The following is a 27,927-nucleotide window of genomic DNA, read 5'->3' as shown; positions in this document are numbered from 1 at the left end:
GTCATTATTATGTTATTCTAAAAGAGAAATGTTATCATTAAATTAGAAACTTAATGAAAGACAAATATGTATGTGTTGTTTGGAATTTTATATGGACCGTGAAATGATTCATTAGTACATTGACAGGGTTACAATTGGGTATGGAGTGAACATAGCAAAAGTGATCTCGTCTTTCTACATATATATTGGCACATTTATGAATTAACACATTTTTTTCAGAATGGCGTTAAGTAAAGTGTTTACTCCAAGTGACAGAACAAGATTTGCAAGACTTGCTTTGATCATAGTGGAAGAGCTGACGCCTATTTTACTAGACGTGTTAGAAAAGGAAATTTCTCCTCGTGTTATATTCAATACAGTCAAAGCAAATACACCATTGTTTAAAATCATTCGCAAAGATCAGCTACTTGTCATCCAGAATGCACATACTGATGGATACAGAGACTTTGACATTACATTGCTTAATACATTGATACGTAATCTTTGTTCCAATATTCCATCTCCCACACAAGGATGGGGGATCACAGAAATGCCATCTCAGGGAGAGGTTAGTTTTGGAGATGACATAGAACGCATCCGCTTAATTAAAAACAAATTGTATAGCCATGTTTCTAACATGTGTATTTCCCAAACTGAATTCAATGAGTATTGGGCTGTCATGTACAGCCTGTGTCAAAGAACAGGGAACCACCTACATAAAAATTACATTCAGAGTCTTCAATTTGCATGATATCGACCATTAAATGAGGAAGTAGAAAAAGAGTGGATGGAGAAAATTAAAAAAAAATCGTCTGAAAGCGAGAAAGAAGTCATTGAAGTTATCAGAGAACTAACAGCTTCAGTGAGATTAGAAAAGAGGTAATGATCATGATTTATCTACAGTATTGAAACATGCAATTTTAAAATAAAACTAGAGCAAACAATCGTTCTTCTGGGGGTAAGGTATAAGATATATCATTACAGAAACTGGCTTCTACTACCCCGCCTTTATCTGGATACTTATTTTCCCCAGAAAATAGAATTTTGCTAAACCTTTCTTGATTTTCAATGATAATACTCTCCTTTCATCATAAGAAGAAATTTTGTCGACGGTGTGTTTGAAATATAATAAATGATATTTTTACTCTCAAACTCCTGTTACTACCATTAACACCAACATCCATTCCCTACCACCAAAAAGGAAAGTACATGTATTAATAAAACGAATATGTAAGGCCCTGTAACGTGAAATTTAGAAATAAATACTTTTAAATTACTGTCATCCAGTTCCAGTAAACCTGCAGAGCCTACACTTACAGTTTCAGATATAAACCATTACTAAAATGTATTTTTTTCTTTTTTTGAAGGATTGTTCACTGCATCTGCAAAAGTTAATGCCGAAGCAAAAGACCGAGCAAAGAAAGAACTAGCAGAATTTTTACTGGAAAAACCATTGACCTTTTGAATCATATGGTAGAATGTATCAATGTAGTAACAACAGAAGAGGAGTAAAAGGAAATTTTTGACACAGTAGAAAGCCTTTTAAAGGAAGGTTCAAACGAAATAATACGGGACTCTATCAAACCTTTCTTTGACAAACTGTCATCAAAAATAAAAACCTATGCAAATCAACAAGTTCGAAAGATCAGTATTTTGAAAAATTTCACGAAATTTGTCATCTTTTTAAGAACAAAGTATGGTCCTGATATAAAAAGCTACCAAAGCAGTTTGTTACTTCACCTGACATTTCTTTCGAAGGAGGGATATGAACTTTATGAAAAAGACTTGGAGAGAGGAGAGATAGGAAAAGACATTCTTGATTTGCTTTTATACCCACTATATTTAGCTTGGTTCGATTTAAAAGCCCACGATCTGATAATATCATTAAACAACCAAACAATCTACGTGTACGATGATGCTGGTAAGTAAGTTTGTTTAGTACTGTTCGGGGTTATTAAACTGGATTATTGGCACAGAAGCTTTTTTTATTCTAAAACTATTACTTTTTATTTAAGGTGGCTCATTACATCCACGGTTTATTTTGTATTTCATAACAGCACCAATTATAATGTAGATGTCAAATATCCAAATGGAGGTATTGATATCATAAATATTTTTCATGAAATTTGATTTTTTTTTCCAATTTACATTGAAATTATGGTAAAATTCTTTAAGGTACATTGATAGTCTGATGAGAGAGATTACTCTCAATGACACAAATGTCTATCATTCCTTTATAAATTTGTCAAGTTAAAAAGACTTTTCTGTCAAATTTTGCCCCACAAGCCCTGCTTTAATTGTTCATATATTATTCGGCATATACATTTCCTTTTGAAAATCATAATAAAAAATAAAGAAAAATTACATATGAGTGAGCAGAGGGTTTATGAACCTTAAAAATCTTCTTCTCATGAATATCAAAGCCGTGACTGATCATATTTATAGAGAAGCATCCTCAGGTAGTGTAGATTCAAGTTTGTTCGAATCATGACCCCGGGAAGTAGGGCGAAGCTAAAATGACCGATCAATGCTTTACATAAACATATATAGAAAAATTCATATACATGTAAATTTTCTTATCAAGAATATCAAAACAAAATTTGATCATATTGATATGGAAGCATTCTCAGGTAGCGTAGATTCAACAATAACAAAGCCAAAAACGCTCATATTTATATGGAAGCATCCTCAGGTAGTGTAGATTCAATTTTTTTTAATCATGACCCCCGAGGTAGGACGGGGCCAAAATGGCCGATCAAAGTTATACATAGAAATATATAGAAAAATTCTTTAAAACCTTCTTCTCAAGAATAATAAAGCCATAATTGATAATATTTATATGAAGGCATACTCATGTAGTATAGATTGAAGTTTGTTCAAATCATGACCCCCGGGGGTAGGACGGGGCCAAAATGGCCCATCAAAATGAATATTTACATAGAAATATATAGGAACATTCTTTCAAAACCTTTTTCTTTAAAATAGAAAAGCCATAATTGATTATATTTATATGGAAACATCCTAAGATAGTTTAGATTCAAGTTTCCTCAAATAATGACCCCTGGGAGTTGAGAGGGGCAAAATTGGCCTATAATATTTTTATATAGAAATAAATTGGAAAATTCTTTTAAAATCCTCTTCTTAAGAATAACAAAGTCATAATTGATCATATTTATTTGGAAGCATCATCAGATAGTGTAATTCAAGTTCAAATCATGAATCCCGGGGGTAGGGCGGGGCCAAAATTGCATATCGAAGTTTTACATAGACATATACAGGAAAATTCTTTAAAATTCTTCTTCTCAAGAATAGCAAAGTCATGATTGATATGGGACTACTTTTAGATTTAAACTTTTCAGTAATAAATCAATTTTTTAATTTGTCCTAACCACAATGCTCACGTGAGCTATGTGGCCCATGTTGCCTTTTGATATTAATCCGAGTAATCATTGCCAACTACATCAAAGAAAAAATTGCAAAGATTGGCTTTCATGTTTTTATAACAAGCTATAATTGATTGGTTAATGAAACAAGTCCGGTAAAATTACATATACAAATTTACAATTAAAGCAACTTTTAATGTAAAACAGGTACATTTTAAACTGCAAACAATGACATGACGTCAAAGTAATGTTTTAATCACTGTGGGAAGACCTTTCATTGGATTCCAACAGCACCCATACTTTAAAACTTAAACATTGGCCATAACTTTTTAACGGTAAGGTCACGGGCTTTAATACTTTACATATGCAATCCTTGTGAAAAGGATGCAGCCATCTTTGACCCCTTGACCTTGACTTACGAGTTTGACCTTGACCATAATTTTTGAACAGGTTTTGCAAGGGCTTTTATATTTTACAAATCATATGTACAGTTGTATTTCTTGTGGGAAGGCCTTACTTTGGTTATCAACATATGTGATTTGCGTTTGAAAAGTTGCGATTGAAAAAGGTAAATCTCAACAATGTTGCCATTTTGGAGCCACTGTGTTTCACAAATACATGTCTCTTTGTTGTACTCATATTTACAATTATAAATACATGTACTATTACAGAATAACGTTGAATTTATTTTCATTTAAGACATACTGCATCGAATGATGGACCCCCGTACCAGTGCTCTGGATTTGATACGATGTGACCTGTGTGAGACCGCTGTGGTACAGATGCACTGCGATACATGTCTTGTCAACCTGTGTAAAGCCTGTATGGGAAAATACACGAAATATGATGAATCCAAAGCCCATAAATTCGTCAAATTTCAGTTCAGGAAATCTAACCCCGTCTACCTTGGATGTGAATCTCATAGCATACAGCAATGTGTGAACCAATGAGAAGGAATAATTGTCTTTTCTTAGAATTTATTTAACAGTTTTGGAATTAGCAGAGAATACAAACGTGAATCATATAGTGGTGAAAAGCAAAGATAATGATCGTTAAACGGCCCTTGATCGTATAGCATCTCTCGATCCCTCCTAGAGCGTAGCTCCGAAGAGCCCCGCTCTGAGAAGTGTGGCCAAGATGAGAGCGAGAGAGTGAGCTAGAGCTAAGAATATCTCGAAGATCGCCGTAGATAGTATTTATAATGTACAATACATAATAGCCATTTGCATATACGATAAACAAGTTATTCAATAAATGGGTCTAAATCCTGGAATTTTGACGAAACAATATATAATCTAAACATAGTTTTTTTTAAACTGGTGGTCAGTGTCCTTGTATTAGGCAAAAGTAAGTATAACTTTAATATAAACTTTAATAATGTTCAGTTATTGTTCCTGGATTGATGTCCGTAGATAGATAAACATCCTAGTATGTTATATAGTCCTTAATCCGATTAACTTGTTTGTTTACTTTTACGGAAAAGTCTTACACTTCTGTATCCTTCTTGAATTAGGGGTCAGTGCACTCTATCATGAGTACATTTTAATATGCTTATTTTATTTTTCTTGATTAAAATAATTGTCTCAAATCCTATAGGTTTACATTCGTCCCCATGTAATTAGAAATTTCTGCAGGAAATTTCTGAACTACGGAACCAGACAATTGTTTTTATTTGGTTCACATGACTGTGATAGGAAACAGATTATGTAAATCCTTCGTAAAATCGGGAACACTCACGTTCACATGAGTAATCGCAATATGTTCATGGTCAATGGATATAAACAGTCTTTCAAAGATCTGTTCTTCTCGTACAGGTTTTATTTCACTGCTACATAGTATCAAAAGGATAAACGAATAGGGTGGATTATACAGTTATAGTTATATAAAATTATGGATATACAAAAGTTCACTTTTATTTCACTCATATTGGATGTGTACTTTTCTGTTCCTTGATTTTAGCAGGATTAATGGCGATGCAAGTTGTCGAACGTTACTCATTATCAGTTCATGGAATGGAAACACTCCGGGTGATTATAAAAAGTCATAAGTATATATACCTTGTACGTCTTAATGAAGTTCAGTCTCATAGTTTATATTCTCGTAATTCGGAAATTGTAATTAACAAAAAGCAATGATAAATTCGTAAAATACTGCAAGAGCAATCAATTACATCATTGGTTTCCACCGTCGTCTTCATTCGTAAACATCATCTAATTTACTGCTATCACCTGTCGTATTCTTCATTTCTACGACTTCTTGTGATTTCCACACTAATATACTAAAAATAAACATGGTACTATCCTCTTCATCATCGCATTCTCTGAGCGAATTAATTCAGGATCAGTACAAACACATATGACGGATCCAAAGACACTGGATCAGACGTTTTCTCTGCCCTTGGTATCATACAATGTACCAACGTCATAGAAAAAAATATGCTTCAAATGCAGTCCACGATAAAATCCAATGTTTCTTTGATAAGTGATGCAATATTGTCCAATTAAAGTCAAAACTTCGAATCAAATGTAGTCTATTTTCAAATTCCATAAATATGAGACAACAAACCTGACGTTAACTTCATCATCATTTTCTCCTGACTTGCTACGTTTTCCTTCCACGTTTGGTATCTTCCAGTATCTCGCACATTCTGGTCACGGCACCAAATTTGGTTTTGTGAACCAATGAGAAGGAATAATTGTCTTTTCTTAGAATTTATTTAACAGTTTTGGAATTAGCAGAGAATACAAACGTGAATAATATAGTGGTGAAAAGCAAAGATAATGATCGTTAAACGGCCCTTGATCGTATAGCGTCTCTCGATCCCTCCTAGAGCGTAGCTCCGAAGAGCCCCGCTCTGAGAAGTGTGGCCAAGATGAGAGCGAGAGAGTGAGCTAGAGCTAAGAATATTGAAGATCACCGTAGATAGTTTTTATAATGTACAATACATAATAGCAATTTGCATATACGATAAACAAGTTATTTAAAAAATGGGTCTAAATCCTGGAATTTTGACAAAACTATTTATAATCTAAACATAAGTGTTTGTAAACTGGTGGTCAGTGTCCTTGTATTAGGCAAAAGCAAGTATAACTTTAATATAAACTTTAATAATGTTCAGTTATTGTTCCTGGATTGATGTCCGTAGATAGATAAACATCCTGGTATGTTATATAGTCCTTAATCCGATTAACTTGTTTGTTTACTTTTACGAAAAAGTCTTACACTTCTGTATCCTTCTTGAATTAGGGGTCAGTGCACTCTATCATGAGTACATTTTAATATGCTTATTTTATTTTCTTGATTAAAATAATTGTCTCAAAGCCTATAGGTTTACAAATGTACAATTTACTGTAACCAAAGTGACATTCCTGTTTGTACAAAGTGTCTAGCATCTGATCAACACTGGGTCATAAGTTATCAGAAATTTTACAGATTGTGGGCGAGAAAAAGAGCAAAATCATCAAAGATCAAATTGAATTTAAGGAAACAATTTATCCAACCTACATGGACATTGCCTCTGATGTACAAAACAGAATAAGTCAGTTAGAAAAGGAGTATGGAGATCTTTCAACAGCTTTAACAAAACATGGAGAGGACTGGCACAGAAAAATTGACCAACTTGTCAAGAAACTTAAAGCTGAAGTTGCTGAGATGAAAATCACACAGTTAAAAACTCTACAAAAACATCTGGTTGAAATGAACAAGAACATTACTGAAATCAAGGATGTAGTCAATTCAGCTGAAATAGCTTTAGATACACAGGACATTTCAAAACTATTTGCTGTTAAATCCAATTTAGACAGATATAGAAAGCTTCCACAAGAGATTGTTATTTCTAATCTTAAATTCTTGCCTGGGAAAATTCAACAAAAAGAACTCAGTAATCTGTTTGGAACTTTATTATCAAGTTCTTTAACTTCAGATAAACATGGCTACAGCATGAAGACAACACAAAAACATCAGAAGCTGGATCCTCTTCTCCAGTCAAACACCTGCTTGATGAACCAGAGACTGTCACCACCATAGACACTGGGTACAGTGAACTTTACAGTGTGGCTTGTCTGAGTGATGAAGGAATCTGGACAAGTGGAGATGACAACACCATGAAACTCTTCAGCATCAATCAGGGATCACTACTTAAGTCAATCACAACCACGTCAGGGACCTGGCCAGAGGACAAAGCAGTGACAAAAATTATGGATCTTGTTTATACTGATTACCATGATAGAACTGTGAACATTGTGAAGAATGAGGAGGTGATCAAACTACAGAACTGGGGACCTGATGGTATCTGTAGTACCTCCTCTGGTGACCTCATGGTTATCATGATCAGTGATGATAACAAACTGTTACAAACAAAAGTTGTCCGTTACTCTGGTTCCACAGAGAAACAGACCATTCAGTTTGATGATCAAAGTAAACCTCTCTATTCGATTGGTGATCATAACACATACTACATAACTGAGAACAGAAACTTGGATATCTGTGTGTCTGACAGTAGAGCTAGAGCAGTAGTGGTGGTCAATTAGGCTGGGAAACAGAGATTCAGGTACACTGGACATACTCCTGCTCCGAAGAACAAACCATTCTATCCTCTAGGAATCACCACATACAGTCAGTGTCATATCCTTACAGCTGATCCTAAAAATGACTGTGTCCACATCATAGACCAGGATGAACAGTTCCTCCATTACATAAACTGTGGACTGAGTTATCCCTGGGGACTGTGTAAAGATACAAATGACAATCTGTTTGCCGCTCAGTGGGGAAACAGACAAGTGAAGAAAATCAAATATCTCAAGTGAATTCTGCTTATGTACTGTAGTTAAGCATTTTAATATGGTGATTCACAAATGAACATTCACATTTTGTTTTTATACTATATCTCTTTCAAGCTTAGTTAAATGATGGATGTGAATGTTCAGCTAAAATCAAAATATAACAAGCTAATTCAGAGAATTCGTTTCCCCCGCTTAGGGAAAAAGTCGGATCCCCCTGACTGAATTTGTAGAATGATTAAATGTATATATGTATACTAAAGCAAATAAAATACATGTATGTCAATATAAATATAAAGATTTGATTGCTTATTCTTCAATATGTGTATAGAAGATTCTTTTTTATATGGAATATTTATCACACTGTGATGATGATTTTATGAGTTTGTACAAGCCAGACCTCCTAAAATTTTCATTCCACATGCTGAATACTTTCATTTAGTAAAAAAAATGTATTTTGTTATGGGTCAGAATAACCCTAAATGCCAGCAAAGATCAATAACACAATTTAAACTTAACAATAATTTATTTACAGTAATATATAATAAGTATATGAAACATAAAGTACAAACTTAGCAAGAATCTAAAAATACATACATCAGAGTGTCCGTTGCTGCACACAATGTCCCAGTGAAAATATATATCCCAGTTATATCTCAATAGTGCTTATACGACAAAGTCTCTCTATGCATCGAATTGACAGGGTATTTATACAGTATCATAAATCTAGAATATTCTAGAAGTTGTGAGTCTATGATACTACTGGAAAGTTATGGACATATACAAAGTTCAGGAATGTTCTAGAAAAAAATGACCGAACATGTTGACCACTCTGGAATGTTCAAGAAACTTAATGTTACTAATAATAATCATGATGAAACAATACACATCTCATAACACCTCCCCCCTTAAAAAGTTTGAATGTCAATGAAAACTTATATTGTCAAAATGAAATACATGTACATTAATACAAAATCATATATATTCACGATACTCTGGACAAGGCATCTGCAATAACACTGTCTTTGCCTTTGATATGCTTAATTGTTATGTTGTATTCTTGTAACAACAAACTCCATCTAGTCAGTCTTTGATTCTTGTTTGACAATTTATGCAAAAATGTCAGGGGGTTGTGATCCGTATATACAAGAATTGGATGCAAAGTAACATTCAAATAAACATCATAATGCTGTAAGGCTAACAACAAAGCAAGGCATTCCTTTTCAATGGTGGAATAGTTTTGTTGACATTTTGTAAGTTTCTTTGAAAAATAAGAAACAACTCTATCTACATTATCACTATGTTCTTGAAACAAAGCTGCCCCGATTCCAACATCACTAGCGTCAACAGTAAGCTTAAATTGCTTAGAAAAATCTGGAGTTGACAGAACTGGGTTGCTCATAAGGACAGATTTGATTTTATGAAAGGATTTTTAACAGTCCTTTGTCCATTCAAAGTTAACCCTCTTTTGTAAAAGATTTGTAAGTGGACCAACTACTAAGGAAAAATTTGGACAAAATTTTCTGTAAAACCCAGCCATGCCCGAAAACCTCATTAACTCTTTCTTGTTTGTAGGAATCGGGAACTTTGCAATAGCTTCCACTTTAGCCATTATGGGTGTAACATAACCTTGACCTACTTTATGACCTAAATACTCTACATAAGCATGACAAAATTCGCTCTTCTCAAGATTCACAGTTAAGTTTGCTTTAGCTAAAATGTCAAATAAAGCACGCATGATTCGAAGATGTTCATCCCAAGTGTCACTGTATATGATGACATCATCAATGTAGGCCTCGCATCCCTCAAGGTCTTGAAGAAGGGAGTGAATCATCCTTTGGAATGTAGCTGGTGCGTTTTTCATGCCAAAAGGCATTACTTTATACTGGTAAAGTCCATCTGGTGTAGCAAAAGCAGATATTTGTTTTGCTCTTTCTGTTAACGGCACTTGCCAGTAGCCTTTCAATAGGTCAAATTTACTGACAAATTTGGCGTTTCCAATGTGGTCAATACAGTCATCAATTCTAGGTAGTGGATATGAATCAGTTTTCGTAACAGAATTCACCTTTCTAAAGTCTGTACATAATCGGTAGGTACCGTCCTGTTTTGTTACAAGAATACACGGTGAGCTCCAATCACTTTTACTAGGTTCAACAATGTCATTGTCCAACATGTACTGCACTTCCCTTCTTAGGTACTGCAATTTTATTGGATTCAGACGGTACGGATGTTGTTTGATAGGCAGAACGTCACTCACTATGACATCATGACAAGCTGCATTAGTTTTCATTGGAACATCCGAAAAGATTTGATGATACTCATTCATCAAGTTTTTAACTTGTTCTTTTTGGTGAATGTTCAAATGTCCAAGTTTGGCATCAAAGTCAGCCAAAATTTCGGAGTTTTTCAAGCGGACACTCTGATTACAATCTTTCTCATTCATCTCTACACTCGTATCACTTTCAATACAATTTTGAACAGTCTTAGCGTTGGCTAAAGTGGAAACTGGTATTACAGAATTTCGGTCACACCTTTCAAAATACTCTTTTAACATGTTAATGTGACAAACCCGTTTCTCTTTACGTCGACCTGGTGTCTTAACTACATAGTTTACATCACTGATCTTGCTTTCAATTTCATAAGGGCCATAAAATCTGGCCTGTAAAGGATGACCAGGAATAGGTAAAAATACAAGAACCTTATCACCTGGCTTAAACACCCTATTTCTGGCATCTTTGTCATACCACATTTTCATTTTCATCTGAGAACTCTTCAAATTTTCTTGTGCTAATTTACGAGCATTGTAAAGTTTTTCTTTGAAATCAGACACATAATCTAAAAGATTAAGATCACTAGTCTCAGTCAGCCACTTTTCCTTCAACAATTTCAAAGGACCTCTAACTGTATGACCGAACACCAATTCAAAAGGACTGAACCAAAGAGACTCCTGGACTGCTTCTCGTGCAGCAAATAGCACAAGATGAACCCCTTCGTCCCAGTCTTTTTCATACTGGTAACAATAGGTCTTCAGCATTGTTTTTAGGGTTTGATGAAAACGTTCTAGCGCTCCCTGGGACTCAGGATGATAAGCAGTTGATCTATATTGCCTTATACCCAACTCATGCATGACTTGCTGGAACAACCCCGACATAAAATTTGAGCCTTGATCCGACTGAATTGCCTTGGGTGCTCCTACAAAACTGAAAAACTTGGTTAGGGCCTTAACTATGCTCTTTGCCTTTATATTCCTTAGAGGTATGGCTTCAGGAAATCGAGTGGATGTATACATAATGGTAAGTAAATACTGGTTCCCAGATCTAGTCCTAGGCAAAGGTCCTACACAATCCACCAACACTCGACTTAACGGTTCTTCAAAAGCTGGAATGGGTTGGAGAGGGGCGGATGGTATCTTCTGATTCGGTTTACCTACCATCTGACAAACATGACATGACTTACAAAACTTCGAAACATCCTTTCTTAGCTTAGGCCAATAAAAATGACTCAAAATCCTATTATAAGTCTTATTGACACCTAAATGACCTGCCATAGGTGTATCATGAGCTAAACTCAATACATCTTGACGATAAGCAGCTGGTACCACTATTTGGTGAACAACACGCCACACTTCGTCTGGGGAAGTGTCAGGTGGTCGCCATTTTCGCATAAGGATGCCATCTTTCATATAGAAGCATTCTCCAACTTTAGTGGCCTCTTCTGGTGGAAGTGCCCTCTTACTAAGTTGGATGATATCTGGGTCTTTATGTTGTGCTGAAAGTAACTGCTCTCGGCTTAGGATATCCTTGTCTTGGCTTTCTAGTAGATTTGACTCATCTTCATCACCACTAAATTTTGGTAAAAGTTCTTTCTTCTCTTGCTTCTTGATATGGCGTGGTTCCATGCTTGTTTGAGTGCCATCAAGGTCAGATAAGAAAGTGTCATTCAAATCAATATCAACAGAGGAATTCGTCTCGTCAAAGGCTTGAGTATGGTCTACCTCCATTTCTCGTCTTCTGGCCATCGCTCTAGTAACAGCACAGGCCGGATATATGTCATCATCTTCATCATAAAACATGACATCTGGATTGATTTTCTCACAAACTATAGGATCTGGTACAACTTTTCCACCAGCTAAATCGTTGCCTAGCAACAACGAAATGCCTGGAACGGGAAGAGTAGGTCGAACACCTACGATAACAGGTCCAATAACTAAATCTGACTTCAAACTAATTCTATGCAGGGGAACATCAATGACGCCTAGCTCCACACCCTGTAATAAAACTGACCCACCAGTAGAAGTCTGCTCAGACAAAGGAAGCACGCCCTTCAGCAATAACGTCTGTGCAGCACCAGTATCTCTCAAAATCTGGACAGGTTTTATTTCGCTAGAGTCACCGAGTGAAACAAATCCCTGAGACATAAAGGGCTTATAATCCTCCATAGAATCAGTAGAACTGGACTGTGAACCCTGGACATCAGGAGTGTCAGAACAAATCGAAACTAAGGCTTCTCTATCACCTCTAACTGCCGCACAAGCATGTGGTTGAGTTTTATCAAAATCATTTTTTCTCTTAAGGGGGCCGACTATAGTTTTATTGTGTGAAAACTACAATAGCGAAACTCTTCATTTTTATACCATATATAAGTTACATTAACTTCAGTGTACATGCAAAGTTTGGGGGAAATCTACCGTCCAGGTATTTTTGAGGGACCGTCTCAAAATACAGGTACATTTACTATAGGATTATATAGGAAAAAGCCAATTTTTAGCACTTTTAAGCAAATTATACAAATACTACAATAGACATTTTGTTCAAACTATAATATTTGTTGAGTAATACTATATTATACAATATATGTAAGAAACACAAAATTCTACCGTCTTGTTACCTGAGGGGGCATCTCAAAATGCAAAAAATTAGCAAAATTTACTATTTTTATAGAGTATTACAAAATAAGACGTACAAAATGGATTCACATGAAAACATAATAAAATTATTGGAGATATTCTCAAATTTCTATGTTTTAAATTTCAAAATCGTATGTTTATTACTTTTTCTTTAATAATATTTTTATTACCCCTTTCTTTAAGAGCTACAGATTATCATAACGTCAAAAACACACTGCAAAGACGTCAACCTACCTATCACTTGCAAAATCGGTTAAAAAATCAGTTATATCAAATTGTAATTACATTTTTATACCTAAAATTCCTTAATTTTGTTTAATTTTAATAATTAAGCGAAAAAAGTTAAATTAAAACAGTAAGTACGCTCCATTTGATTATGATGCGCGAAATATTGCGCAATGGAAACTATAGTCGGCCCCCTTAAGTTTAAAGCATTCACTGATCAGATGACCTTTTTTCTTACAATAACTACACGTAGGAAGCGACCCTATTCCAGAAGATCCTTCAAAACGTCCTGGACCGGACTTAGAACCACCTTGGGATGGAGACTGGGAACTTGTGAAAGACTGAGACCCTGAACCACTCTTTTTATATGTGTCTGAATTGGTACAATTACTGCTAGTCTGAGATCTTGATACAAAATTCTTTTTATGAAACAGAGCATAAGTATCAGATATGACTGCTGCCTCTTCAAGAGTTTTCACATTCTTATCTTCTAAATGTGTTTTCAAATCTTGAGAAACACATTCCTTAAACTCTTCTACCAGGATGACTTGGCGCAAATTAGCAAAAGTTTTATCAAGTTTCTTAGATCTAAACCAATGATCGAAAAAATCTTCTTTCTCTCGAAAATTCAACAAATGTTTGAATATCAAACTTCCTATACTTTCTAAATTTTTGTCTATATGCTTCAGGTACTAATTCATATGCTTTTAGTATTGCTGTTTTGACCTTCTCATAGTCTGAACTCTCAACTACCCCTAGTGCAGAGTATACCTCAGCTGCTTTGCCAACCAGTACACTTTGTAACATCGTTGACCAAACATTTCGTGGCCATTTAAGATTCTCTGCGACTTTTTCGAATTGGGGAAAATATTTGTCTACAGATTTTTCTTGAAATTTTGGAACAAATCTGATATTTTTTGCTGCATCAAAATCAGTTTTGACAACTGACGGTTCTGGTTGGTGCTGTAATTTTATTTTCTCTAATTCAAAGTTCATTTCACGCTCTCTTTCTAGCTCTTGTCTTTCTAATTTGTCTAATTCAAATTTTCGTTCAAGCTGTCGTTCTTCTCTTTCTCTTTCTTTTTCTCGCTCTTCTCTTTCTAATTTTTCTCTTTCAAGTCGCATTTTCTCTAACTCTAATTGAAACTGATAGTCTGCCATTTTATAAGAGCCTAACTCTGATTTAACTGTATATCTGAAAGATCGTATTTTTCAAAGATGTTTTCTTCTACTAGTTTGTTTGCAACCTTAATACTAATGTCTTGCTTTCTCTGAGAGAATTTAACATCTAACCCAAAATGCAAACCTAATGCGATCAAGTCATCCTTTTTTAACGTATCAAAAACCTGAACACTTGGTGAACTAAGAAAGTCTGTGACCGAAAACACCATGTTGATTTCTGCTGGCTTATAATCAAATTTAACGGTTCAATAAACAAAATTCTGACAATAAACTGCAAAAGTGCAAAAAAAAAATTCTTTATCCCGGACGAGCCCCCAATTCTGTTATGGGTCAGAATAACCCTAAATGCCAGCAAAGATCAATAACACAATTTAAACTTAACAATAATTTATTTACAGTAATATATAATAAGTATATGAAACATAAAGTACAAACTTAGCAAGAATCTAAAAATACATACATCAGAGTGTCCGTTGCTGCACACAATGTCCCAGTGAAAATATATATCCCAGTTATATCTCAATAGTGCTTATACGACAAAGTCTCTCTATGCATCGAATTGACAGGGTATTTATACAGTATCATAAATCTAGAATATCGAAGTTGTGAGTCTATGATACTACTGGAAAGTTATGGACATATACAAAGTTCAGGAATGTTCTAGAAAAAATGACCGAACATGTTGACCACTCTGGAATGTTCAAGAAACTTAATGTTACTAATAATAATCATGATGAAACAATACACACCTCACAACAATTTCGAAAAAAAAAGTAAAAAGAAAAGTAAATGGATCGTCCGGGCTTCGAACCCAGGACCTCTTACATTTGAAGCGACAGACATACTACTAGACCACGGAACTGCTTTACAATGGCAAAATGTTGTGCAAATATGAAGTCAAATACATGTATTTATAAGTTCGATATTTTCAAAATTTTACACAATGCATTGTGCCTAATTTAAACTTATTAAACAGTTCTAATGAAAAAGAATTATTAAGTCCGCCGAGAACCTGTTTTATACGTAATAAGTCTCCTCATGCCTCTGTGCTAAAAATAGCGACTTGTAATACAATAAATACTAATAAGACAAACGAGGCGGGACACTTTGAGAGGGGTTGGAGAGGAATTTTGAAATAAAAAAACATTGCAAAAACTCATAATCCTCTTGAAATATCGCCTGGAAAGGAAAGTGTTACACTATACAATTAATTAACCCTTGTGAGGTCAACATGGTGAAATAAGGACCCGAGACCTGGCCCACCAGGTGACCTGTCCTGACCGAGGCCGCGTAGCGGCCGAGGTCAGGGCAGGTCATCGAGTGGTCAAGGTCGAGGGTCAGGTCGAGAGTCCTTATTTCACCATGTTGAACTCACAAGGGGTAATTAATTGTTTTATTATACCGATATAATTATTGAAAAGTTTGAATCTCTAACCGTTATCAATTCTTTCTTTGATCGGGATCGGGATTCGCTACAGACCGGATAGTGAAAGTTGTTTACATTGACGTCTGCTAGTCTCGTAAGTTTTTGCATCATGATTTATTGATTAAAACAATATTTAGTTGATAGCGACATACATTGTAACAGTTGTAACTAACTATTGCTTTTCCTCTTACACAGTCAAAATCTAACACAGAATTCAACTCTTTAAAGAGCCGCCTTTACATAGATACTATTGAACTGAATTGAAACAATATATTGAAACGATATATTGTAACGATAAAATTTTACGGTATTCTGGATGGTAATGCGAAACAGACCATGCACAATTTTAAAAACATGTTTTTTTTTCGAATAATTATTATTTTATGCATTAACTTCACTCAAAAACAAATTTTTGATTAAGCGGTCATTTTTAGCGGTCATTAAAAATAATGACCGGGTCATTATATCCCACGTGCAATAATTCCTAGGTCAGTATTGCTGTAAACAGTAGCATTTGGAGTCATTGTTGTGTTTTAAAGTTTTCTTACCAGCCAATCAAATTCGAGTATTATCAATAGAGGTATAATAAATAGATATAATGTATAAATTTACGACCTTGAACTTTGACTTTTGACCTCAAAATAAATAGGGGTCTTGCAAAGGCCTCAGAGAATTGTTATATAAAATTCATTGCAAAAGCTCAAAGGGTTTTCGAGTTATCGCGCGGAAACGAAAGTGTTCTAACAGACAGATTTTGCGAGTTGATGACCTTGACCTTTTGATCTCAAAATCAGTAGGTTTCTTCTTTAGTCCATAGGAAGTTGATATGCAAAATTTTATTTCGAAAGCCCAAAGGGTTCTCGAGATATCGCGTGGAAACGAAAGCGGTACAGACAGACAGAATGATGGACGGCCGGACGGACAGACGGACGGACAGACCCAAATTAAAATCCCCCACTTTTCAAGCCAGGAAAAATAATAATTAATATACTGAAAAAGTGTATTATTCTATTGTAATCTTACTGAGTAACAAATTAATGAAGCTTTCTAAAATGTAAAAATCTCCATGAGAGTTTTTGTGTTCTATAACAAGACTTCATTTAACCCAATATATTGCTTAAATAACCAAAATATCCACAAAAAGAAATGTAATGTACTATAAACTTGAATAGTCTGCAATATATAAATATAAACTTTAAAATTTTGTTCGAGGGATATGGAAATGACGAACAGTATTCAATCTCAAAGTCCATAAAACAATACAAATAAGAGCAGAGCAAACATGGAACCCCGAAACATCAGAAGTGGGATCAGGTGCCATAGAGGAGTGAGCATCCCCTGCTAACCAGTCACCCCGCCGTGTGCTCGTTGTCACTATCAGGAAATAAAGGAAAAATCCGTCGTCAATTCAGTGTATAAATAATGGACTAACAATTAATATGAAAAAAACACCAGTCAGCATTTGACTCAGTGATAAATTGTATTTGCTGACAAGGTCATTATATCGACCATTGAACTTACGAAATGATGACTTTAAACGAGACTGCTGATATTCTTGTTTCATCAACTTGTTTGTCAATAATTTATCTCATTTAGAAATTGTTCACGAATACGTAGAGCATGCTCTTGCGTATCGAATCAACTGAGAGATATATATAGTCCGTATGCAGGTGACAAAGGTATATTGCTGCATAAGTTAGGGAAGTTGACGATTGAAAAGATAAAGTCATCACGTTTATCATAAAGTTTGGTTGTTAGATTACCATTCGTGTCTTTTTCAAGTAAAATATCCAAGTATGAAACAGAAGTGTCGGACGCTGTGATATCTTTTATCTCAAGCTCACCAGGATACATCGTATCGACGTAGGAATGGAAATTACCATTATTAATTGACAATTTCAATTCAAGGTCAAAGATTAAAAGTCAAGGTCAAAGGTTCAAAGGTGTTGCTTGCAAATGAGTTAAACTGTAAGATATTAATACTGAAAAATACTTTTGAAAATATAACATCCATTCAATTGAAAATTTGCTCTTCTTTTTTCCTTTCAGAATATTTATATGTGTTTGATATGTATGCAACATATTTTTTTTCGAAAGACGGTATCCTTTTGTAACCAACTCTGATACAGCATTAGTAAATGAATGTGTAACTATAGACATAAATACTTGCTTTTGCGTGCTTAAATAGTGCAAAGGTGTTTCGTTATTGGGAACTTCGTTTTCTATTCAAAAAAATTGATGAATTCTTTAAATACTAATATTACCTACATCAATTCCTGAAATTAATTATACCAGCACTAACAAATACAAATTTCAACAAGAGGCCCACGGGCCTTATAGGTCACCTGAGTATTGTGTAACAACTTTCAAACAATTAAATTTGGTTCGTGTTTAAACCGGAGGCCATGAAATTCAAAATTTACAAATTTTGAAAGAGGCACCATTGCTTATCATAATTATTAACTTAGCATGCTTACTGCTATTTACTTACATGTAATACCCAGAGGTAGATCAGAGTAACAAAGAGAAAATGCACTTCCACTTTATAACCAGTTGTGCACATCACCCCAAAGGAAGTACTGACTCAGGGCCATATATTTCAAAATTTTGCAAATTTTATCATAAAATGGTTGATTAATACAAAAGAGCAGATTTCAAAGCATTAATTTATTTTCAGACTATGTAACCACCCCCCCCCCCCCTTTTGACCCTGGGGGCATAAAAACCACTTTGCTAGATGCACCTTTCTTCATCATAAATATATATATACTTGGATCATTGGCTTAAAACCCAGAAGCAAAGAAAAATATTTTCAAAGAATAAATGTATTTTTACTATATAATCAATAGAGCCCCGCCCTAACACCAGAACCCCTGACCCTGGGGCCATAAAATTCACAATTTTGGAAGAGGCACTCTAGCTCATTATAACTATGTACTTACTTAGTGTATTTAATACCCAGGAGCAGAGAAGAAGATTTTCAAAGAAATAATGCATTTTTACTAAATAATCTATAAAGCCCCGCCCTAACACCAGAACCCCTGACCCTGGGGCCATAAAATTCACAATTTTGGAAGAGGCACTCTTGCTCATCATAACTATGTGCTTAGTTAGTGTATTAAATACCCAGGAGCAGAGAAAAAGATTTTCAAAGAAATAATGCATTTTCACTATATTATAATCAATAAAGCCCCGCCCTAACACCAGAACCCCTGACCCTGGGGCCATAAAATTCACAATTTTGGAAGAGGCACTCTTGCTCATCATAACTATGTGCTTAGTTAGTGTATTTAATATCAAGGAGCAGAGAAGAAGATTGTCAAAGAAATAATGCATTTTCACTATATAATCTATATAGCCCCTAACTACACTAGAACCCCTAACTGGGGCCATAAAATTCACAATTTTGGAAGAGGCACTCTTGCTCATCATAACTATGTGCTTAGTTAGTGTATTTAATACCCAGGAGCAGAGAAGAAGATTTTCAAAGAAATAATGCATTTTCAGTATATAATCTATAAAGCCCCGCCCTAACACCAGAACCCCTAACCCTGGGGCCATAAAGTTCACAAATCTGGAAGAGGCACACATGCTCATCATTACTATGTGCTTATTAGTTTATCTAATACCCAGGAGCAGAGAAGAAGATTTTCAAAGAAATAATGCATTTTCACTATATAATTTATAGAGCCCCACCCTAACACCAGAACCCCTGACCCTGGGGCCAATAAATTCACAATTTTGGAAGAGGCACTCTTGCTCATCATAACTATGTGCTTAGTTAGTTTATCTAATATCCAGGAGCAGAGTAGTGAATTTTCAAAGAAATAATGCATTTTCACTATATAATCTATAGAGCCCTGCCCTAACACCAGAACCCCTGACCCTGGGGCCATAAAATTCACAAATCTGGAAGAGGCACTCTTGCTCATCATAACTATGTGCTTAGTTAGTGTATTTAATACCCAGGAGCAGAGAAGAAGATTGTCAAAGAAATAATGCATTTTCACTATATAATCTATTGAGCCCCGCCCTAGCACTAGAACCCCTGACCCTGGGGCCATAGATTTCACAATTTTGGTAGAGGACTCAATGCTTATTACATTCATGCCAACAGTTTGCGTGCTTGATGTCCAGGAGTAAAGAAGAAGATTTTTAAAGATTTCATTAATTGTAGTTGTTTTGGCCCCACCCCTCAGGCCCCAGGGGGGGGCGGGGACCATGAAATTCACAATTTTTGTTCCCCTCCACCCATGGATGCTGTATACCAAATTTGGTTGAAATTGGTTCAGTGGTTTCAGAGAAGAAGCTGAAAATGTTCAAATGTTAACACACGACGGATAACGACGGACGAAAACGGATAGCAATAGGTCACCTGAGTTACTCAGGTGACCTAACAAGTTGGTCAAACTCAAAATCAAATGTTCAAAGTCAAGGTCAAAGGTTCAAAGGTCTTGCTTGCAAATGAAAGGTCTTTTCAGTAGGATTAAATATGTAAGGTATGAAAGCACAAGCCCTGACTCTTTAAAAGTTATTGTCAAGGTTTGCTTTTTAAAAGTAGGTCAAACATCAAGGTCAAAGGGTCAAAGTTCTTGGTATGCAATGAATCATCTTCTCACAAGGATTACATTTGTGAAGTATGACTTCACTAGCCCCTAGCGTTCAAAAGTTATGACCAAGGTTAAAAATTTTTCACAAGTACACAAATCTCCAAAGTCAAGGTCTAAAGATATCTAATTAAGGGTCTTGCTACAAACAAATATACATATGTCAAGTATGGAAGCCCTATTCCTAACCTTCAAAAGTTATGGCCACGTTTAAAAATTTTAGAAAGTAGGCCAAACTCCAAGGTCAAAGGGTCAAAGGTATTGCTTTGAATAAAAGGTTTTGTAACAAGGATTATAGTTTTGTTACGAAATTCGTTTCATCATTTTTGTGTATTTTATTGATCACTCGCAGCGTATGCAGTTGTTACTAGCATATTGATATGTACATGATTGTTTGTTATTCAATAATTGATAAAAAGTTGTAAAAGAAATAAGTTATATGCTGTCAATCATATAATATTGTTTTGGAATCGGGTTCACTGTATTTCGACCCAGTTTCAATCTCGATAGCATGTTTGAAGTCAATTATCGCGTTTCGTCTTTGAACATTGCATTGTCATTGTTTATATCAACTTAATAACGTAATAGCTACTTGTGCTTATCGTATTTTGGAAGATAAAATCCCATTTTGTATGGTTAGTAATGATTTTCTATTAGAAAACTTCTCTGCGTGCACTTTCCCTGATTTGTTTATACCGGAAGTGGCGTAGGGTCATTCCGGGTCAGCGATTGGCTAATTGAGGTTACCAGTGGGTACAGTAAAGCTATATAAAGTAGCAAAAATTCGTCTGCTGCAGGAGAAGGGGGGAGAAATTGGGAGGATACGGAAGCCTCCAAATTATTGTTATAAAAGTGCTCCCATCATTGGCAATCATATAAAGGGATGGCAGACCCTATGCAGATCAGATGGGTAATTATATTAGTCAAGTTATATGAAATTGAGACGCTGAGATATCCCTGTGGGAGACCCATAAGTAGAGTGGGAGACCCATCGACGGGAAAACTTATGGGAGAATTTATGGGAGTTACAATTTATTATTAAAACTATATAGGACTTATAGAATAGGTATAAATAAATTATATTAAATCAAGGAAAGTATATTTTAGTACAAGTAGCTAATTTTTATAATTGTTTTTGGGAGATTTAGATTTTACCTACGGGTTGTGGGAGTGACTTCACTTTATAAGTGACTGATATTGTATTGTGATTTTTTTTATAACAATACTTACATTTAATTGTACATAGTGTAAATAAATTTTATTTGCTGAACTTTTATCCTGACTTAATTATTAATTTATAAGTTAACATACGGGAGTGGAAAGCCCACACAGTTGCCCCACTCTCTCCCGAGGTGGGAGGCGCAACAGTTTGAAAGAACTCGCCTTAACTCTTTAAAAGTTATGGTCAAAGTTTGCTTTTTTAAAAGTAGGTCATTCTCCAAGGTCAAGTTCAAAGGGTTAAATTTAAGTTTTTTGATATATAATGAAGGGTCTTTTCACAAGGTTTACATATGTAATCGTATGAAAGCCCTATCTCTTACCGATAATAAGTTATGGCCAAGGTTAAAGTTTCTTTCACATGTATGGAGAGGTCAAGGTCTACAGGTGAAGATTTTTTATATCCAACAAAAGGTCTTGCCACAAAGAATATATGTGTGAAATAAAAATGTACTGGGGCTCGTTACATGCATGTAAAGCTTGCTAAGTTTTTGACTTAAGTAGGGTCGTAAGTACGTTTTAGGCATAATCTTAGGACCTGACTAAGTACTGCTTAGGTACGTCTTAAACCGTAACCGTAACATAAAGCAAACTAAGCTAGGTCCAAGCTAAGTCAAACTTATGTTAAAAATATTTCATATGCTCTTTAATTCTATATTAATATATTGCTAAAAGTGATTCAGTTAGGGTTTTAATTAAATACATATTGAAGTTGACTTCCTAACCTATCGATTTTAGTTATGTTTCGATTAGATTTCGTAGTAAAATTATTAAAATTATAATTCCGTTATAAAATGTTTGGAATCTTGAAAACAAATACACATGTACTGCACGGCCAGAAAGTGGCGACTGGTGGTTCATTGTAAATAACGACAATTGCTTTATCACTTGAGATGTTTTCAGTTTACCTTTTGTTATGAGAAATGTTCAGGTACCTTGTTACCCTGTTATTATCGCAGACAAGATAAGATAACCGACCGTCTATCTACTTGAGATTGAAACTCTAGTTCAATACATTTTATGTTATGCATCAGGTCATGCATGTCAGAATCAAAGACTGCAGAAGTTTTAAATTATACTCATTTGCAATTTAATCAAGGATTAAAAAAAGTCAGGGGGTATTTTTTCGTTTGTCTCCACTTATCAACAATTCTCTCTCTCTCTCTCTCTCTCTCTCTCTCTCTCTCTCTCTCTCTCGAACCGTAGTGAGCCTTGTCTATATCCGTGCTTGTCGCGTTCTACATTTATTCTACTTTACAGATACTTTTTATTACAGCTTTGGTCATCATTTTCTTTCTTTTTCTGTTTTTAAAAAAATATTTCAACTCATAATTTCAAAGTGAACGTACTAATCCATGACTTATTACTGTGTTCAATTTATTTCTATAACCAAGGTCCCACTATTTTCAGATGTATCCCTAAATTTAAATGTTGTATATAAATGTTTGCTGTAAAGTGTTAGTTATTGGTTTCCTTTTTAACCCCCCCCCCCCCCCAACGAAAAACTAAAATTCTTAAATCACATTGAATAGAGATACTTATTTTCTTGAATGCATAATATGAATAGAGGTATGTTTTTACACCGAGAGTCAACATTAAATAATTCTAAATATATGTATAAGAAAGTTAAGATATACTTAAGTCACCTTTACCGGTCGCCTAAGTTTTGCTAAGATTACTAAATCTTAGTACGCTTCTAGTTACGTTCTTAAGTTTTATACTGTACTTAAGTCCTACTTAAGGATACATCAAAAGCTTTTTTCAAGATTTTTTTAAATTTGGAGATTTTTGGCTAAGAAAACAATGTTAATCAATGCCTTACAATGCATGAAAAATTATCGCTGATTATTAAATGGTTTTCTAATTATTTAACAATAATCACTAACACATGTTAATGTGCCGTTATTGAAGCTTCTGATTTGGTCTGTTACTGCCTGCTTCTGAAAGGAGCAATAAATCACTGTGACCACATGGGGAATTCTTCACTAGCCACAAAGGTTATCAGTTAGTAAACTACAGGACTCTAGATTTAGGGAAGGAGATCTAACAGGTCACTAATGACCATGAAATAGGAGGTGGAACTTAGCTCTTGCCATTTTACCGGGAAATCTTTCTGATTCAGAATTGAACCTATTTTACTTCATTAAAAGCACCTTAATAAAGAATAGAATCTCCCATTCATATGAATATGCATAGGAAATATGGATAAGTGACATGTATCCAAAGCTGAATCTCCAAGGTGTCATCTATTTCTAGCTTTGGCAGAATTTGTTGTGTAATGGATTTTTGCCCTCTACTGTAAAGTATGATGAGACAGTTGGTTGTATTATTTCAAAGGATTCAGCCCCCTTATTTATTGACCAATTTCTCTGAAAAACTGGCCAGAATACGTCTCAAATGAGTGTTCACAAAACCGTATCTCAATTTTTTTTATATCTTGCTCAGTTCTCGAATTATTGGAGGAAATGTACAATTGGGCTAATAAATTAGTAACATCATAAGACAAATGGATGTAACTTCTGAATAAGAAGGGACAAGATAGGGTAAGACCATTATTTGGCCCCCGATTTTGAGTGTCTTTCAGAATGATCCAACAGTTTATCCATGAAAACCTGTTTTCACCCCTTCCACAAAACGAGTGTTGGTTTTAAGATTTAAATTATACAGGGGTCCCAGTAAGTTCAGGAAATAGGAAAATTTTCGGAATTTTCCATTTTTATGCAAATTTTCATTAATTTTACAGCACATTTTCTTTCGGAAAATATAGAGCACACGCTTGCCTATCTACCAAATTTATATATTTTATACACTTATATCAGATGCAGTATATGTGTAAAAATCTGAGATAGGCAAGCGTGTGCTCTATGTTTTCCGAAGAGAAATGTATCCCAAATATGATGAAATTCCACCAGAACTGAGGAAATTCGGAAAAATGTCCTTTTTCTGCACCATCTAGGAGCTTCCATATAAGCTTTTACTCAAAATTAGTACTTGTCGTAAAGTAAGCATCATTTTAATTTTTAACTACAAACTATCACAATTTTACCAGTGTTCTGATTTTTAAATCAAAAAAGGGGCCAGATTCGGCTGTTACCTTATGTTGTCCTTTATCAAAAATCTGAGATACGGTTTTAAAGTTCAATTTTTAATCTACATTGTGGCAATTTTTTGACTTTGAGAAGTGGAATACAAAAAAAGTTGATTATAAAATATACATGCACTAATACTTGCATTAAAATAATAATTTTTTAATAAGATAAAAATGAAAATATAAATAAAGATCATTAAATAGTAAATTTAACAAGCTTTCAAATGATATATACTTTTAATATGTTATCTTTATTAATGAAAGAATTACAAGCAAATTAAATTTTGCCCTTTGGAAACCTTTGGTGTATCCTTAAGCACGGTCTTAGACTTAAGTAGCCTTTATGTTACGACCCACTGGTTATTAAGGTCAAAAAATATATGACCAAAGTAAAAGTTTGACATTTTTTTGTGTAAAAGTGGGCAAAAGGTCAAATTTGATGGAACCCAAGGAAAGGTCTTGTCAAAAAAAAAAAACCACAGGTAAAATATGAAAGTCATAGTCCCACTAAATCAAAAGTTATGGGCAAGGTAAAAATTTTTGCAGACAAATAGACTTCCAGACAGACAGACGGACGGACACGACAAAAACTTAATACCCCCGAAACTTCGTTAACGGGGCATAAAAACCAAGATGTATTTAAAATTATTCAGTTGGAGCTTTTCCCTATCCCTGATGCAGCCTTTTTTCTTTTGTTCTATGTAATAAATTCTTTGTTATAGAAAAGGTGTAGGAAAAAATTATTCAAGAAAATGAATGACTGAGTGCATTTCCTTTTACGTCCCACTCGAGACTTATTATCAGTTTCTTTACATACTAAAAAAACAAGCTTTAAAATAGTTTCTACTTGTACATCATGTTTTGTTCAGGAAATAGGCATCAATGACTTTTTTTAAATAACAAAATATACTAACTTATAGTTTTAATGCAGTAAGAGTGATCTGTCCATAGAAATAGTCAATTTTGCATCAATTTGAATTTCTCACAACATTAAATAATGAATGCTCCCTATATTATACAGATTACCACTGGAACCAAAGAAACTCGGACTACTACTTTTCATGCTTTTTTCCCCAATTTTTCTTTTATTTTTCATGATAGATAAGTAAAATAAACTAGTATGTGAGCAAAACAAACTTCAATTTCTACTGGGATTGATCTAAATTAAATGCAAAACTGTAATCATTTGTCTCCTAGAATAATGAGTTAAAAAACGAAAGTTACAGTAAACTAGAGGTACTGTGAGCAATGAGCTCACTAAATGATACCCCCCGCCTCCCATATCAATAAAATGGCAGTGTCCATGTTTTGCTCTGGAAAATCCAAAATGTATGTCAGATCAAAAAGTAAAATAGGAGATGCACAATGGCAATATGTAATAAAGATTCTGTGAAAGTTTCATTAAATTTCCTTCAGTGGTATGAGAGGAGTTGCGGATAAGAGATGGGTACCCCAAAGCGTAACAGACGGACGGACGGACGGACGGAAATACCGATTACTATATACCCTCCCGCTTTTCAAGCGGGGGGTATAATAAGATTTAGGGACGTATAGTCTTGGGAGGTGTTGTTATTATACCCCCCGCTTGAAAAGCGGGAGGGTATATAGTAATAGTTAATTCCGTCCGTCCGTCCGTCCGTCCGTCTGTTACGCTTTGGGGTACCCATCTCTTATCCGCAACTCCTCTCATACCACTGAATGAAATTTGATGCATATTTCACAGAATCTTTATAACATATTGCCATTGTGCACCTCCTATTTTACTTTTTGATCCGACACATATTTTGGGTTTCCCGGTCACAGGAAAACATGGACTTTTTCACCAGTTATAACCATATGGGAGGCAGGGGGTATCATTTAGTGAGCTCATCGCTCACAGTACCTCTAGTTTCATAAATAATTTGAATAGGTGATATCACCTATTCGAATAAGCTATATCACCTTTTCGAATAGCTGATATCGCCTATTCAATTTGAATAGGTGATATCATTTATTCGAATACTTGATATCACCTATTCAATTTGAATAAGTGATATCACCTTTTCGAATACTGTATAGGGGGAAAATAACTTGTGGTGTTAATATTCGCTATATTCACGGTGTAAACGAATCCGTGAAATCAAGAAACAGTGAATAAGATTTCAATAGGTATTGATAAGGGAGGAAACTTTTATTATAAACCAATTCCGCAAATTTAAGAAACCGCGACCGTATCAGAGAAGAATAAAACGTGAAAATTACAACCTGTGTAGGTGATATCACCAATTCAAATTAAAATGGTGATATCACGTGTTCAAATAGGTGGGATCACCTGTTCGAATAGGTGATATCACATATTCAACATCTGAATAGGTGATATCACCTATTTGAATAGGTGATATCACCAATTAATTATAGTAGATATCACCTATTCGAATAGGTGATATCATTTTTGGCAGTATATACCAAAACGGCGCCCCATACACATTCATACTATGTCGAATGGTTGGGTGCTCGCATCGTCTGCGTGATCCTGGTTCGTTTCTCTTGAGATAAACCATTTCATATGAGGTAGTGCATGTATACATGCATGTGCTATGGTAAACTACATTTAACTTTAGCTAATTTTTATTCACATGAGATACAAATTATCAGTCCATCAGATTAAATGAAAAAAAAATGACACAATTAATGATATATTTTAATGTTTTTATCCAGATGGAAATTCCTTTACCAGCTTTGGACTACCTGGAAGGTCCTGAATATATGACGTCATGTGACCTTTGCAAAACTGCCATGGTACAGCTGTACTGTGATATCTGTCTCTGTAAATTGTGTATTGAGGAAGATGTTGCATCAGAACTGACCAAGCCACACACAGTTGTAGGGGTCAGTCAAAGAAAAACGCCTACAGATTTCCCAAAATGCTTGGTTCATAAAGAAAAGTTAAGTGAACTTCTCTGCTGTTTGTACCGAATGTATTGCATCTAAACACAAGATACACAGATTTCAAAAATTATTCACTGTATAAACATTAGCAAATCGTAGGGTGGAAATACTTTATTATTAGATTATCAAGACATGTTAACCATTTATTTATGACAAATGTATTATTCTAATGCATACACGTAGTGTCATAACTTGCAAAACTGCAAT

At 34.8% G+C, this 27,927-nt stretch overlaps 1 protein-coding gene across 1 annotated transcript; it reads left to right on the top strand.

Moving 5' to 3' along the window:
- Positions 1–220: 220 nt before the first annotated feature.
- LOC134237300 (uncharacterized) lies at positions 221–27,660 on the top strand (the record flags this gene model as incomplete). The annotated part of the gene is made up of 5 exons (XM_062719395.1): positions 221–547; positions 6,795–7,190; positions 7,301–7,778; positions 7,998–8,140; positions 27,490–27,660. Coding segments are annotated over exons 1-5 (1,515 nt in total), but the record flags the coding sequence as incomplete, so codon positions are not given.
- Positions 27,661–27,927: the final 267 nt, after the last annotated feature.

This window comes from Saccostrea cucullata, unplaced genomic scaffold (genome assembly GCF_032062105.1).
Source record: "Saccostrea cucullata isolate Sc308-1 unplaced genomic scaffold, CSIRO_AGI_Scuc_v1 ctg3375, whole genome shotgun sequence".
NCBI lineage: Eukaryota > Metazoa > Mollusca > Bivalvia > Ostreida > Ostreidae > Saccostrea > Saccostrea cuccullata.
Note: the sequence above shows the minus strand (reverse complement) of the source record. Positions and strands in the feature narration are given on the sequence as shown.